Source organism: Carcharodon carcharias, chromosome 13, assembly GCF_017639515.1.
Source record: "Carcharodon carcharias isolate sCarCar2 chromosome 13, sCarCar2.pri, whole genome shotgun sequence".
Classification (NCBI taxonomy): domain Eukaryota; kingdom Metazoa; phylum Chordata; class Chondrichthyes; order Lamniformes; family Lamnidae; genus Carcharodon; species Carcharodon carcharias.
In genome coordinates this window covers 45,586,709-45,600,458 of record NC_054479.1, presented here as the reverse complement: position 1 = coordinate 45,600,458, position 13,750 = coordinate 45,586,709, and the positions used below count along the sequence as shown (strand labels likewise).

At 45.7% G+C, this 13,750-nt stretch overlaps 1 protein-coding gene across 1 annotated transcript in view; it reads right to left on the bottom strand.

Moving 5' to 3' along the window:
• The window catches only part of nos1 (nitric oxide synthase 1 (neuronal)), a 111,507-nt gene that overhangs the window by 91,999 nt on the left and 5,758 nt on the right, over nt 1–13,750 (bottom strand). The window contains exon 2 of the mRNA XM_041202639.1: nt 526–1,439. Within this exon, the coding sequence (XP_041058573.1) occupies nt 526–1,250 (725 nt within the window). The 5' untranslated portion in view covers nt 1,251–1,439. The remainder of the gene's footprint in view (nt 1–525; nt 1,440–13,750) is intronic.

The following is a 13,750-nucleotide window of genomic DNA, read 5'->3' as shown; positions in this document are numbered from 1 at the left end:
AAGTTAAAATCAGAGCTCCCTTTAGGTGAGAAGTTAGGAAACACTTCTTCAGAGAAAGTGTGGAAGAAATATAGAACCCTCTTCTACAAAAAGCAATAGATGTTAGCTCAACTAAACATTTTAAATCTGAGATTGACGGATTTTTTTGTAGCCTAGGGCATGAAGAGATAAGGAAGCAGATTGGCTGGATGGAATTAGAATACAGATTAGCCTTGATTTCATTGAACAACTTGCTTGAGGTGCTGAATGGCCTCCTCATTTCCCTGTGTTCTGTAGAACAAAAAAATTAATGGATGCGTTGGGATTGACTTGAAGAAATTTCTTTCAGTGCACTAATTGTAGGAAAGTCATAAATATGTTTTTTATAAAGATGTTCATGACTATCACACCCAGCATATTCCTGTCCCTTCCTCCCATAAGGATCATAGAACAAGGTTTTTGCCGCTCCTGCCCACTTTTATACCCATTCCCAGAATAAACAAAAAACTGGAAAAATAATTGGGCCAAATTGTAACGCTTGCCTACCTGTCCACTTGGACTTCTGCATCACACTTCTCTGGCTTTTTACTGTTCTTCAGCAGATTTAGTACAGGTTCAATTTCTTTAAGAAGCTCATCGTTCTCAGCTGTTCCATCTTTCATCAAGTTGTTTGTGTTGGTAAAACAGGCATCTGATCCCTTTAAAGAATTTTCATTAGCTAAAGACATCATTCCTTTGATATGAATTAGGGGATTGGACTCCTGTGGGGTCTCATTTTTCCATGTCTCTGATGCTGGGTTAAAGGTGTCTCTCATCCTTTTATCTTCAGCTTTGAGGTTGTCTTTGCTTTGGATGCCTTGAATGGGTGACTCACTTGGTTTGGTAACAGGAACCAAAGGTTTGGTAACACGCACTGTTTTGAGTGTCCCATCACTAGTGAAGGTGGTCTCCAGATGAGTGGAGAAACCTTCTGGACCCCTCAAAATCAACACAACAAATGTCTCTGGGGCTATGTTCTTCAGCATCTCCAGAGCGTGTTCATAAGGTACATCAACCAGAGGCTTGTCATTGGCAGCCACAATGATATCTCCAACCTGCACCAAACCGCTCTCCTCTGCTGTGCCACCACGAATTATGTCAGAGATGATCACAGGGGGATTACATACCCTCTGCTTCACTAAAAATCCAAGACCACCCACCTTGCGTTTAAATAGTCGGACAGATATGATGTTTGGTTGCAACTGCTGGACTTGGAACTCATTCTTCTCCATGATTCAGCCGTTTCTCGGAGGAAGAAGCTACTGCTTGATTTTACTGAATGTCCATGTATATAGAGCTTTCCTCCAACATAATTAACCTGTGGTCACATTTGGGTTCTTCCAGTCTTCATAAAGCTCCTAGTTCACTTGAAGAAACACCGTACAATATCTGCTGAGGGAGCCAAATAGCACTAATTCTTGCTGTAATAAAAAGAAAATGTTTTCATTTAACATTTGTTTTAAGAAACTGCTCAGTGAATACATCAATAAAGTAATTTCAACAGTATGATTTTTCCATCTCAAATGTATTTGTGCAAAATCAAAATGGTTACCTCTGGAGAAAAGAACATATATGTATCAACCATTTGTTCAAATCCTTGAAGTTACTTGGGACTGAGAATCACCTTGCTATTTTTGCGATCCTTCTTTATGGTTATCTCCACCTTACCAACAATATATTCACAGACTAAACAATGGAGATTGAGAGCTGCAGAATTCACAGCAAACTGGTCCCCAAACAAATTCATAGTACTTGCAACATAGAATGGTTAGTTTGCCTTCATTTTGTGGAATTGACACAAAAAGTCAAGATAAGAAAGGATACTGCAGGTCTAACATGGTTTTGAAAGTGGACACCATCTGCTAGATTAATACAGATTCACTGGGATGGTGGTTGCTATCATGAAATTAAGTAACGCTGAAAGCAAAATCTCCTGATTTTTGTGGCCTTCCGATCAAGGAAGTGTTGACGATAGCCCAGAATTTGGTACCCTTCTGTCTCAGAGCTCTTGTGCTGATCAAGTTTACAATTTTCATTTCAATTTAAGTCCTATTATAATGTCTGAAACCTCCTGTGAATCATAAACTTCAGCTCAGCTTCTGAAAAACTAATGCCTGAGAACAAGGTGAAGACACTACATTAAATATTTTTCAGCAGGTTTTTAAGAGATATGAACTTAAAATAACAATAGTGAAGCCTGTCATGAAGCAAACTAGAGCTTTGTAAATGTTTTACTTACTTGTGTGGCAGAATGTGTGGCTATATAACTGGGCAACTGATCCCACAAAGGAAAGTGGGACCTAACAACATGAAATTATAATAATTAAAGCAGATATTAAAATATCCTTCTTGGTTTAAAGATAATATTATGTTTGGAATAATGAAGAAATGGAGTGGCAGGTCATTAGACGGTTGAAAATCTCTGGGTGGAATGTCCCTTACAAGTCCTAGATGCCGTGGACAGATTCTCCTCAGTGTTCCTTCTGTCACGACTTACTGGGGATAGTGCGCTGTAATATCAAGCCCCACTGTTCCCCAAGCTGTGACAATTGTGAAAAGTTTGATTAGACAACCAAATTGCCCAATTCTACCTAACTCTTTAATTTGGGTTAACAGAATACGAGCACCGGGTTTGTAAGTTTAACAAGTAAATAACTGTTTACCAAACAAATTGTCTGTAACCTGTGGCAAAAGAAAGAATATGAGCTGCCAACTTTTAACTCTATAACTTAAACTCTACCCCTTACAAACAGACACATACATAAGACACACAAAACATGGATTTTAAGGGTGAGATAAAACAGTTAATAGCACCAATTTAGAGTACAGGATTAAGCGGGTTGATTTTGATTGATGTCTTCCAAATTCCTTGCAGTTTGCTGTTGATGACACAAGGTGGTCTCCCACCACTCTCAGTCTGTGATTCACTGGTTGAAAACTTGCTTTTCAATGTCTCTACTGGTGATTTTCCCCTTTTCCTCTTGACAGGGTTTTTTCAGAGAGAGTAGGTTACAGAGAAATGAAGAAAAAGCTTGCTAGCTAGCCTTGTAGATTTACTGGAATCTTACACACACAGGAGAGAGAGGTTTTAGGTGTGTTCTCTTTGCAGGCTAGAGTCTATCTGCTCACTGCTATAACACAAAACCTTGGTCACCTAATCAGGAGACAGCTAAAATGTTGTTGCTAGGCAGTTCCCTTTTCTGACATTGTTTTGTCTGACCTGGCACACTCTGTTCCAGGAAATAGCAACTTTGTATATTCCACACCTTGTTCCAGTGTTCACCCACAGCCATAGTAGTTTTTAAAGCCACAATCCAATTTTTAAAACTATAGTCCCACAGAGATAAAGAAAAATAAAAAGATATGTTCCTTACACTACCAAGACTTCTCCAAGCTGCTATTTCACTGCTTGTTACATGTAAATTGCAGTAGGAGAAGAGGGGGAGGGGGGGGGGGGGGGTGGTGATAGGGCTTAGCTGTCTGGTCGCTATCACTCCTTCTCCTCCCACTTAAGTGTCATGTCCATAAGACATGAAAGAGATCACAAACTGTTCAAACCAAAATTTGACTTTCTGGACCAAAGCCACAGCTACTACAGATTACATCATTTGCAAATTGGTTACAGTTCTGGAAACTTCCAACATTAATTACAGGACAAAGCTCAACCTTGGTCGGGTTGGACTTGTCCTGCTTTTAGTGTACAGGACATAGCTGGGCAATTTTCTAAATAGCCGGGTAGATGCCATTGTTGTAGCTGTACTGGAACAGCTCTTGTAACAAAGAGAGACAGCCTTCGGAGCTCGTTATAGGTGTGGATGAACAAATAGTCACTATCTCCTAATGGATTTTGATCAGGAACATAGGCTGGGCAAGGCAGCGCCCCAGCCAGAAGTCCATTGACTTGCGGTGGGACCGCAAGATCGTGTCAGTGGGCAGGTGCGGAAAATCCTGCCGATAGGGTGGAATCATCCCACATTTGTGATAGCGGGCGGGAAAAATGATGTTTCACCTGCTGGCTGCAATACTGGGTTTTCACACCGCATTGTCCCATTCCCACCTCATTCACTATGCATTTCTGGGAAACATCTGGTCGCTGGTGGGGTGTCCTCTGATTCACCCAACCCACCATCACCTCAGGCCATCAGAGAACTGGTGCGATATTAAAAGGCTGCCTCTGCAAAGAGTTAGCGCTCTTCAGCGGATAGGAAGCTGCTGGGAACTGATGGCTGCCAAAGGGAGGAAACATGCTGCCCCCAGATTTAGCGATGCCTCCCTCGAGAGCCTACTGGATGCAGTGTAGACCCGCCTCAATGTCCTCTGTCCCCGCTCTGGATGAACGACAGCAAGCAAGGTCACCAATCCTACATGGGAGGCGGTGGCAGCAGTGGTCAGCCCCAACACCCTGAAAAAGTGGACAGCCAATCAGTGCCAAAGGAGGATGAATGATCTCCTTTGTTTTGCCAGGGTAAGTCACTCTTCTCATCACTCTCAACTCACACACTCACAAACCTATCACACATCCACAGGGAGCTCATTCGCTGCCAGTGCAAGGGACATCACTATTCACTCTCTCATACACACCGTCATTTGTCCTGCAAATCATGTCCTCATCCTGTCCATGGCACCACTCACCCCCCACACATTCCAGGCTCCTTCTCATCAGGCCTGGTAGGCATCCTGCTTACTCTCTGCATCCGTATTTATGCAGGACAAGCTGGCACATAACAAAAGGGAGAAGTCACAGGCTGGTGGAGGAATGCCTGAAATCAAGGTCCTCAGGGTCTTTGCAAATAGAGTCATCCAGCTGTCTGGCGACAATCTGGACCATTCCTGTGCTGATGGTGAGGCCAGTTGTGCTCTACCAAGTGAGGGTCCAGTGGTGCAACATCCAACAGATAACCATGATATTAGTCACTTCCCCTGTTCCACTGTCCCCTGCTATACATTAATTATCTCTCCTTGCTTTCACAGGCACACCTGGGAAACAACTGTGGAGGTCCATGACCCAGGTCCTCGACTCCAGCCCCGAACAAACCTCAGAAGAAGAATCTGATGAAACCCTCATTGAAGCCCCATCACAGTGCTTACCCACACCCTCCGCAGTGCAGAGACACACACTTTCGTGAAACCTGGCTTTAGAATAGCCTCAAGGTCACAGTCTAGTGGGCACAACACACTGTCTGATCCATAGCAGGCGCTGGCAGGGACTTCTTAGATTTCCAACATTCGGAGGACTGCTAGAGACAAGAAAACAGCTGAGTCCGAGTTAGATGGAGGAGCTGCTGGACTAGGTCACCTCAGTTGTTGGAGTTGCAAAGACAAGCTCAGGAACATCAGGAAGGGATGTCTGCTGAACTCCTCAGATTGCAAGGCACGATGGAGGAGTCTATCTGCCTTCAGGCCGAGGTAATAATGCAGCATGCCAACAATGGTAGGAGACCTTGGTCCAGGTCATCGCTCCTGCACTGCTGCATGGGCTGAACTCCGTCACTGATGCCACAGTTGGCCTCCAACAATGTCAATGTGAGAAGGGTGTGGGGCAGCCAGGGGCTCTGGGGCACCCATAGGGAGGAGGGTCAGCAGGAGTAACCCGCCCCCGGGGCCTTCCACCCAGGTGACCCCGTGAGTGTCCAACCCATCTGAATCCTTTCTGTCTCTGACACCAGCAGCTCCAGCTCCACAGACCGCGGAGGGTGCCACTGCCACACAGCATGTCCCCGAAAACAGGCAGGGACCCTCCAGTCTCAGAGGACACCTATTGAGATCTACGTAGATGGGATGTAGCAAACAGAAGGTTGCCCCCACCTCCGCTGTGCTTGTTTGGGGGAGCACCAAGATATATTGCCAGTGTTAGGAAAGTTAAGAAAATGCAGTTGCACAGCTGAGCACAGGTGTTAATCGCTTGTAAATGGCATTCACTTTTGTCAATAAACTCCCAAGAATGTCTACTTGCATATGGCTCCTTGTTCTGATGAGCAGTGTTCGTGTAAATCAGATATGAAACCTTGGTCCCTGCATAAGATAAAGGCAGGCTTCTCAGTCCAGAGCCTCTTCCCTGTGCTTTGTCCAGCCTTCCCAGCACACTGATGGTGTGTCTTCACAGTTACTGGGCACATCAGTCATGCTTGCACCTCGATGAGGCTTATCATTGCTGCCAGATTGTCCTGGGGCGGCAGCACAGAGTTCACTCATTCTCTGTGTGCTCTCAGAATCTTTGAGATGCGGCTGGCCCCCATCTCATCAGCATCTGTGTCTGGTGACAGTGTGATCCTAAAGGGTTCAGCCCACAAAGGATGCCATAGGATCAGGAGAAGGTAAAGTTTCCCCACTTCATCTCCATGATATGACCCTGTCACAGAGAGCAAGCGATCTGCCACCAGCCAGACAGGAGTCAGACATTCACATAAGCTGTGTGACGACCTATGGAGTGTCCCCACCACATGATGTCATCATCCTCCTGGAATTTAGGGACTATGGGCATCCACTGCGTCTCCATGACAGGAACCTTATCACAAATCAGCCAGAAAGGAGTCAAATGTTCACAGATACAATGTTAGGATCTATGGTGTCCCTAACTGCATGTCAGCATCTTCCTTCATGAATCTAGCAGCTATGGAAGCTCCCAAATGTGCCTGTCTCATCTGGCCAGTGCTATGGCCTCATCGCCATCATCCTCACCATCGAGGGCCTCCTCACCCTCATGCCCATTGATGTCCTCGTCAGAGGAGATGTCCACCTCCTCCATCTCCTCCTCAACCAACTCCTCCCCCTGTTGCAGTGCCAGGTTGTAAAGGGCGCAGCAGGCGACGACGGTGCGTGACACTCTCTGTGGGCTGTATTGCAGGGCTCCACCAGACCGGTCCAGGCACCGGAACCTCATTTTCAACATTCTGATGGTTTGCTGTACGAAAGTGTGAGTTGCAGAATCCTCATTGTACCTTTCCTCTGCTTCATTCTGAGGCTGCCGCACGGGCGTCATCAGCAACATCCTCTGCAGATAGCCCTTGTCCCTGAAGAGCCAACCCTGCAGGACCTCTGTGGGCCCTGGAAAATGTCAGAGATCTGAGGCCTACTGAGAATGTAGGAGTCGTGGACACTCCCTGAGAACCATGCGCAGACCTACAGGATGTGTTTGTGGTAGTCGCAGACCTTGCAGTTGACGTAGTTGACTGCTTGTTGCCATGGGGATCTGAGCGCCATGACAGTGCAGTCAATGGCACTATGCACCTGTGGAAAACCTAAGGTCTGGGCAAATCCCAGCGCTCATGTTTCTTGGCTTTTCTGATCCTGGGCGAAATGCACAAAGCTGTGTACCTTCGCCAGTATGGTGTCCGTGACCTCCTGGATGCGTTTGTGTGTTAACGCCTGCAATATCCCATAGAGATCACCTGTGGAGCCGGGAGAGAAGCCACTGGTGTAAAAATTGAGCACCATGGTCGCTTTCACGGCCACTGTCAGTAAGTGCCTCCATGTCCCCGTGGCGCCAAATCCTGCAGCAGGTGGCGGGATGTGACTGACCATTTCCCTGGATAAGCAGTCTTTAGCAACACTGGTTCTTGGTCATCTGCAAGAATGGCAAGTGTCATCTGTAGAACCTGGGTCTAGCTAGGTGCTGACCAGCTATGGCTTGCTGTGGCTCTTCAGCCATATGCCTAGGGCGCCCAGCTGCCCCTTCTTCTTGAGGGCAATTCTCCACCGTCTGCCCAGCCAGGCACCTCTATCGCTCTCTTCTCCTTCATCTCTGCTCTCTGTAAGCCTGAGGCATACAGCTAGGTCACCAGGCTCCATGCTCCTGATGTACTCCTCTTACAGGTGAAACAGAGAGATGCATGGATTAGGTATTCTAGGAACCTCTCTTGCTTAAGCCTGAATGCCCCTTAACGCATCCCGGAGAGTGCTGACAACCACTTGCATGGCCAGAGATTAGTGAGCTGCCTGGCTGCCCAAAACCCTACCCACCTTTGCCCAATTGGCAGCAGCTTCGTCCTCTCGACTGCATTCTGTGCTCTCAGCTCAGGCAGTCTCCTAACCCTCAATGCAAGGCTGCGCTGTTAGCTTGAACCATGCAGGGAGACTGGTCCAAACTAGGATGATGACATTGCAAGGAACTGTGAGCACCTCCATCAGTGACTGCTCCATGGCCAACTTTAGCAAGGAGATCATAGAACTTACCCAGTCGTTCAGTTGTTCTGTAGTTCACTAAAATGTGCCTGAGGGATGAAAAGCTCTGGAGCATTTGGTGGCACTTTCATGACTCTGTATTGCTTGACTGGGCAGATAAGCTAGAAGCCTGACTCCAAGCATGTCAACATGGCTGCATCTGAACTGTCTCGGCTGCGGAGGAATGGTCACTTTATACAAGGTTTCCCTAAAGCATGGCTGCTTTCCTACCGCCCATCCTGCATGTGCTTGTGCCTTGCCCCCCAACTTGCTTCAGACGCAGTGCAGTCCTTGCACACCCCAACTCACCACACAGGATGCTGCCTTGCCCCCACCCCCCCCAACTCACCCCAACCACAGTGTAGCCCTTGCCCCAGCACCGCATTGTCAGCCAGCCGGGAAAATGCAACTTGCCTGTGCCCTCACCTGAATGTGCAACATCTCAACCTTGAAGTCCAACGGGCGACCCTCGCAAGCGCTACGCAACATTAGTGTGCACTCATCCCCAAGTTCCCTTCAAAGTTCAGCTTGCCTGATGCATGCCTTTCAAATGCTAAGCAACGTGCCCAGATGATCCAGCATGGGGGGATGATTCCAGCAAGAAGGGCTTATGTTGATATGCAGATGTATTAAGATGGCATTCCCGATGTCTGGTGGTGGGAAACGCGGCCCGCTATTGACAGTGGAGCAGGCAGATGCAAACTGGTTTCACAGTATCATGAAACCAATTTTTGGCCTTCCCACCATATTGTCTATTCACATCCGCCATGACGCCCAACGCCAAAGGGGACGGAAAATTCCAGCCATAGAATCTAATTGTTAATCTGAAACTAACTCATCAATGGGCAACATCACATACCTAAACCCCTTTGGCCTTTGGAAAGTTTCAATGTTACATTCCTGGGCCTCCAGAACAATCTGCTGTAATCCAGCCTGTCAACACCAAAGCAGGACTCCAGGCTGACAACAAAGCCTGCCTCAACTCTAAATCTCCGAGATACCTGGTTCTCTGGAAAATTCCTGTAGATCAAAATAAGTCTCTGCATACCAATCGCATCTTGCTTTGAAGTACTTTGGTAACTCTTGCTTTCAGCTAACTAACCCACCTGAACTTTAACTCCAATGTGAAGGAATCCTCACTGGACTCTGACATTCTGGACTTAAACATTCACATGAATTAATACCCCCATCTTTGGTTCTTTTTCTGTTTTAAGTTATTCCAGTTATGAAACTCTTTCATTTCCTATCTCCTTCTCGTGTGTGTGTGTGTGTGTGTGTGTGTGTGTGTGTAGTTGTGATGACCATACCCCAGATTTGAATGTATGAATAAACAATATTTTTGATTTAGCACTAATGAGAGTTTACTGCGAGTCATTTTAAAATTGACTTCACAAACAGAGGATTTGGGGAAACATGCCGTGGTCTATTTCAAAAAATTAAAACACCTCTGCTTGTGGACAGATGGCAAGAAAAATAAAGAAGTTCAGTTTGCCTCTCTTCCCTCTCCGTAACATAAGTTAATTAACCTTGCTTCAATAAGACATTTTGATATCTGTTGTCTTCCTGTTTTGCTGTAAAATATTGTTAACATCTCTTGTATTTCTGCTTGTAAGTACATATAACTAGCTGTGGTGCAGACCAGTGTGTGGAGCTCACCAGGTGGTAGGAACATGGAGTGTGGAGGACATCGGGACGAACGGAGACGAATCCTGAATTTTGGTTGTTGGAAGTGATTATGGTTAATCTTGTGTCAGGTTGGTCTTGGGTTAGTGACATTTAACAGAAGTTAAAAGTTTTTTGGGGGGACCATTGGAGTTCTTGGTCTTAAATAGTTAAAGGATTTTGGTAAGAGTTTAAAGAACCTTTCTTTGTTGAGAAAAAAACACATTGAACTGGTTTGTCGGTATCCCTGGAATACATTTGTTTTTTGATTAAAAACATAGAGTATAGAATTTTGAAACAGGTTTGTTAAAGAAAACAAGTTCAAATTAGTCCAGTACATGCAAATGTTTGTGTTCTCTTCAATCCTACACTCTTTCAAAGCTGCAGGAATTTTGCATAGGTGATCCTGCAAAACTATTGAGGTAGTTGTGAACCCCTGTACAATGGACTCTATGCATAGTGGACAAGGCTAGCCCTCTGGTATATGCAGTACAGTTGTCCAAGTGGGTAAAGTGCTTCCAAATTAACCAGATGAATTTGGCAATGTCCCAAAGCAAGGCATTTCACCAACAGGAAATTGTTATGTGCATGGTGGGTCAAATATTGCTAATAGCATGGGATTGTGAAGAGCTCCTACAAATTCCACAACAGGGGGATGATAATGTTAACAGTGCTGATGCTGTAAATGATACCAATGCCACTACCACCTGTAAAATCCCAGTAAGATGAACAAGAAGAGGAGGATCTGAGGTAATCAGACCCTGACAGCTTCCGGTCACAATCTCCATTCCGGTACCACGAGAGGGAGGAATGGGACTGTAGAAGGAAAAGCAGAAGTGAATCAATCTGGTCTCCCCAGATGGAGGAGCAGGAAAGTACAAAAAAAACAAGGAAGTTCGAATATTTGTAAATAGAATAAGTTTTGACCTTAAGTCACGACCCCATTTAATGCCATTTTGTTTTAAAGTTGTTTATTTTTTAGAGGTTGTTGTTCCAATTTGCATCACCATTGTTGGTTTTACGTCATCTATACTCTGGCAATGCCCCCATGTGCTGCCACCACCATGTTCTGATTCTGGAGCCACCACCTTCACCAGAGGCTGAAGTTACGGGGCAAAGGTGAGGCCCGAGATCCGGGAGCAGGAGTGTAGGGCAAGGACAGGAAGCTACCATGTGCCGAGCAGTTGGTGAAGTGTGAGTAATCCTGGGAGGGCTGGGGGGTAGGGAGCAGGGCCCTCGACTCCATGCACGGACCCCCACCTCCATCCATGGCCTGGGACAAAAGTTCTGCCCCCTGAAACTGTCAGGAAGAGGCCCTGGCTCTGGGCTCAGGTGCAGCTCAGACAGGGAGTTGGCCAGAACCTTAGATTGTTGAGTCACTGCCCTAGGCTGGTTTGGGGGTGAGGTTGAGGGGGTGAGACCAAGTGGAAAAGACGAGAGAGAGAGAGGGAGACAGGCAGAGTGAAAGAAGAGAGAGTCAGGCGGACAGATGGGGTTGGAAAGGAGAGAGTCAGGCAGACAGATGGGGTTGGAAAGGAGATAGAGTTTGGGAAGTAGAAACAGAGCGGGAAATGTGAGAAAGGGAGCGAGAACAGAGTGGGAATGGAATACAAGCAAAAGGTTGAGTAGAGTTTCAGAAGTGCTGTGGGTGAGACACAGAAGCTGTGCTACTCAGGGCTTGTTTTTAGTTTTATTTAATTATAATTTATACAGTATTTCTGTTATATCCAGTGATTTATTTTATTTTGAAAGTTTTCCAACTAAGAATGCACAGTGCTGCACATGTACAATACAGTATTTCAACTTGTACATTGGTTTTTCTGGCAAGAGATCTCCAAAGCAACTCCTAAATTCAGGTTTAAAATTGATTCCTATGGGAACCCATGATTCACTTACAGTTGTTTCACTTAAAGTTGCAAATTTCAGGAACACAACAAACAACTGTAAGTGAGAACTTGCAGCATAACCGAAACTGTATGAAGTAATAATAACTATAATACACATGTGGTGGAAGTTAATCTTAATGATAGTTGAGTTTGGAGAAGGCAGTGAAAGATGTTGAACCACAACAGTACAGTGTTTTATCTGGTGGGATCATTACAAACACCCAGTAGCGACATCCCATGGCATGTGATTATTCCGTTCTAGTTGCTCCCCTATTCCATGCTTGCAAAGTCATGGTGGGATTGATAAGGCACTGAAACCCAATCAGATGACCCGATTCGAGGTGTTACATTTTATGTCAAGGGCCAGGGTCAGATGGGGTATAAGTCCACAGCCCACATGAATATTGTGGCTGCAGCCATGGAAGTGTGACTTGGTCAGTCACGGGAAGTCATGTGGAAGAAATTGTTCAGTGGACTGACCACCCAGGAATGATCTCTGGCACGAGAGTCTTACTAAGCAACTGGTGCTGTAAGTATATACTATTACTTCATGGATTAATAAAAGTTTTCCACATAAAGTGGGAATTGTATCCAAAGTTTGTTTTGGGTAATTGATACCTAGAGTATGGGTCCGAACCTTAGAGGGAAGTGACAACCTCTTTTAAGAGTCTTCAACTTCCCAGTTGCCATGTATAAGGTGTGGTAGGCCCTAGAAAGTGGAGGCAAAGTCCCTTAGCTCCCCCAACTGAAGCCTAGTGCTAACCTGCTGTAAGCTTTATTCTCAGCTGAAACTATCAGTTGAAGTCTTGATGCAGTCTTCAGGAGGTTTCAACTGCTTCAACGCCCCTTGCTGCCTCTTCTAATATCACAGCAAGAGTTCCAACTGCGCTCATCGCGATTCCCCCATCTTTGCACTGTTACTATTGAATTCATTCCCTCTCGATGGTAAGAATTACTCTGTGTGCCCACAGGACATTGCAAATGACCTGTAACCAAGGAAAACCATCGCAGTGGGGTGAATTTAGAGAGGTGGAAGGAATGTTCATCCTGCTGGAACTCTGTCCCAAAGTGAAGAATCGTGTCCCCTATGTTCCCAAGCTTGTTCTGTTATTTAATGACAGTAAAAGTCATTGTAGAAATTATCCCAGTATTCTACTGCCCCTACCTGTAATTTTGCTTCAATTTTATTATGCCTGGCATTATACTTACAATGATATCACCACAGCGTGCTCGTGCAATGGATGATGGTTTACTACATATGTTCACTGTGCATAGTTTAACATAAGCTCATGTTGGCTGCCTGATGAGCCCTCATCATAAGTCTTATAAATCATTGCTTCTTTTCAGAGGAAACAGAATGTCAATGAGTGTGTTGCACTGTGTTTGGGTGATATGTTTGCCATAGCCGAATAGCTGGAGGCATGTGGAGGCTGCAAGAGCTGGCTGTAAGCTGGAAATGTTGGAAGGTGTTTAAGGGGGTGGGGGAGGGTACATTTGAATCTTAGGCCCGAGTCTTGAATGCTAGGCACTGCTAATGATGGTGATGTGGTGCACTGAGCAGCATGAGAGTTTGTTGGCATGCTGGATATGAGATGTCACGTGAGATTACATTTGCTGTCATTGACCAAGTGCATGAAGTCATTGAACTTTTGCTGCTACTGCTGCCATGTCCTTGTGGCCAAACTCCTTGCACTGGTATGTTTCCCACCTTCGCCCATTCCCTTCGGAGGGTGTTCCTTCCTTGCACCCTGAGGAAACATGGCCTCTCTCCACCCATTGTCATCCATCAGTAAGACCTCCAGTGGCATATCCATGAACCTGGGAGCCCTCTCTCTGGCCTGTTGCACCATTCAATTTGTTTTTTTTCTTGCAACCAATTGCTGTATAGGTAATCAGCAGCAGTTTTCTTTCAGTCAGTGGAGATCTCCTTTAAGAAAGCTGACTGCTTTTAATAGCTGGAGGCTAGCAGTAACACATGCTGCCCTCACATGTTATCATCCCACTCCTCTCCTCTCCCACATGGC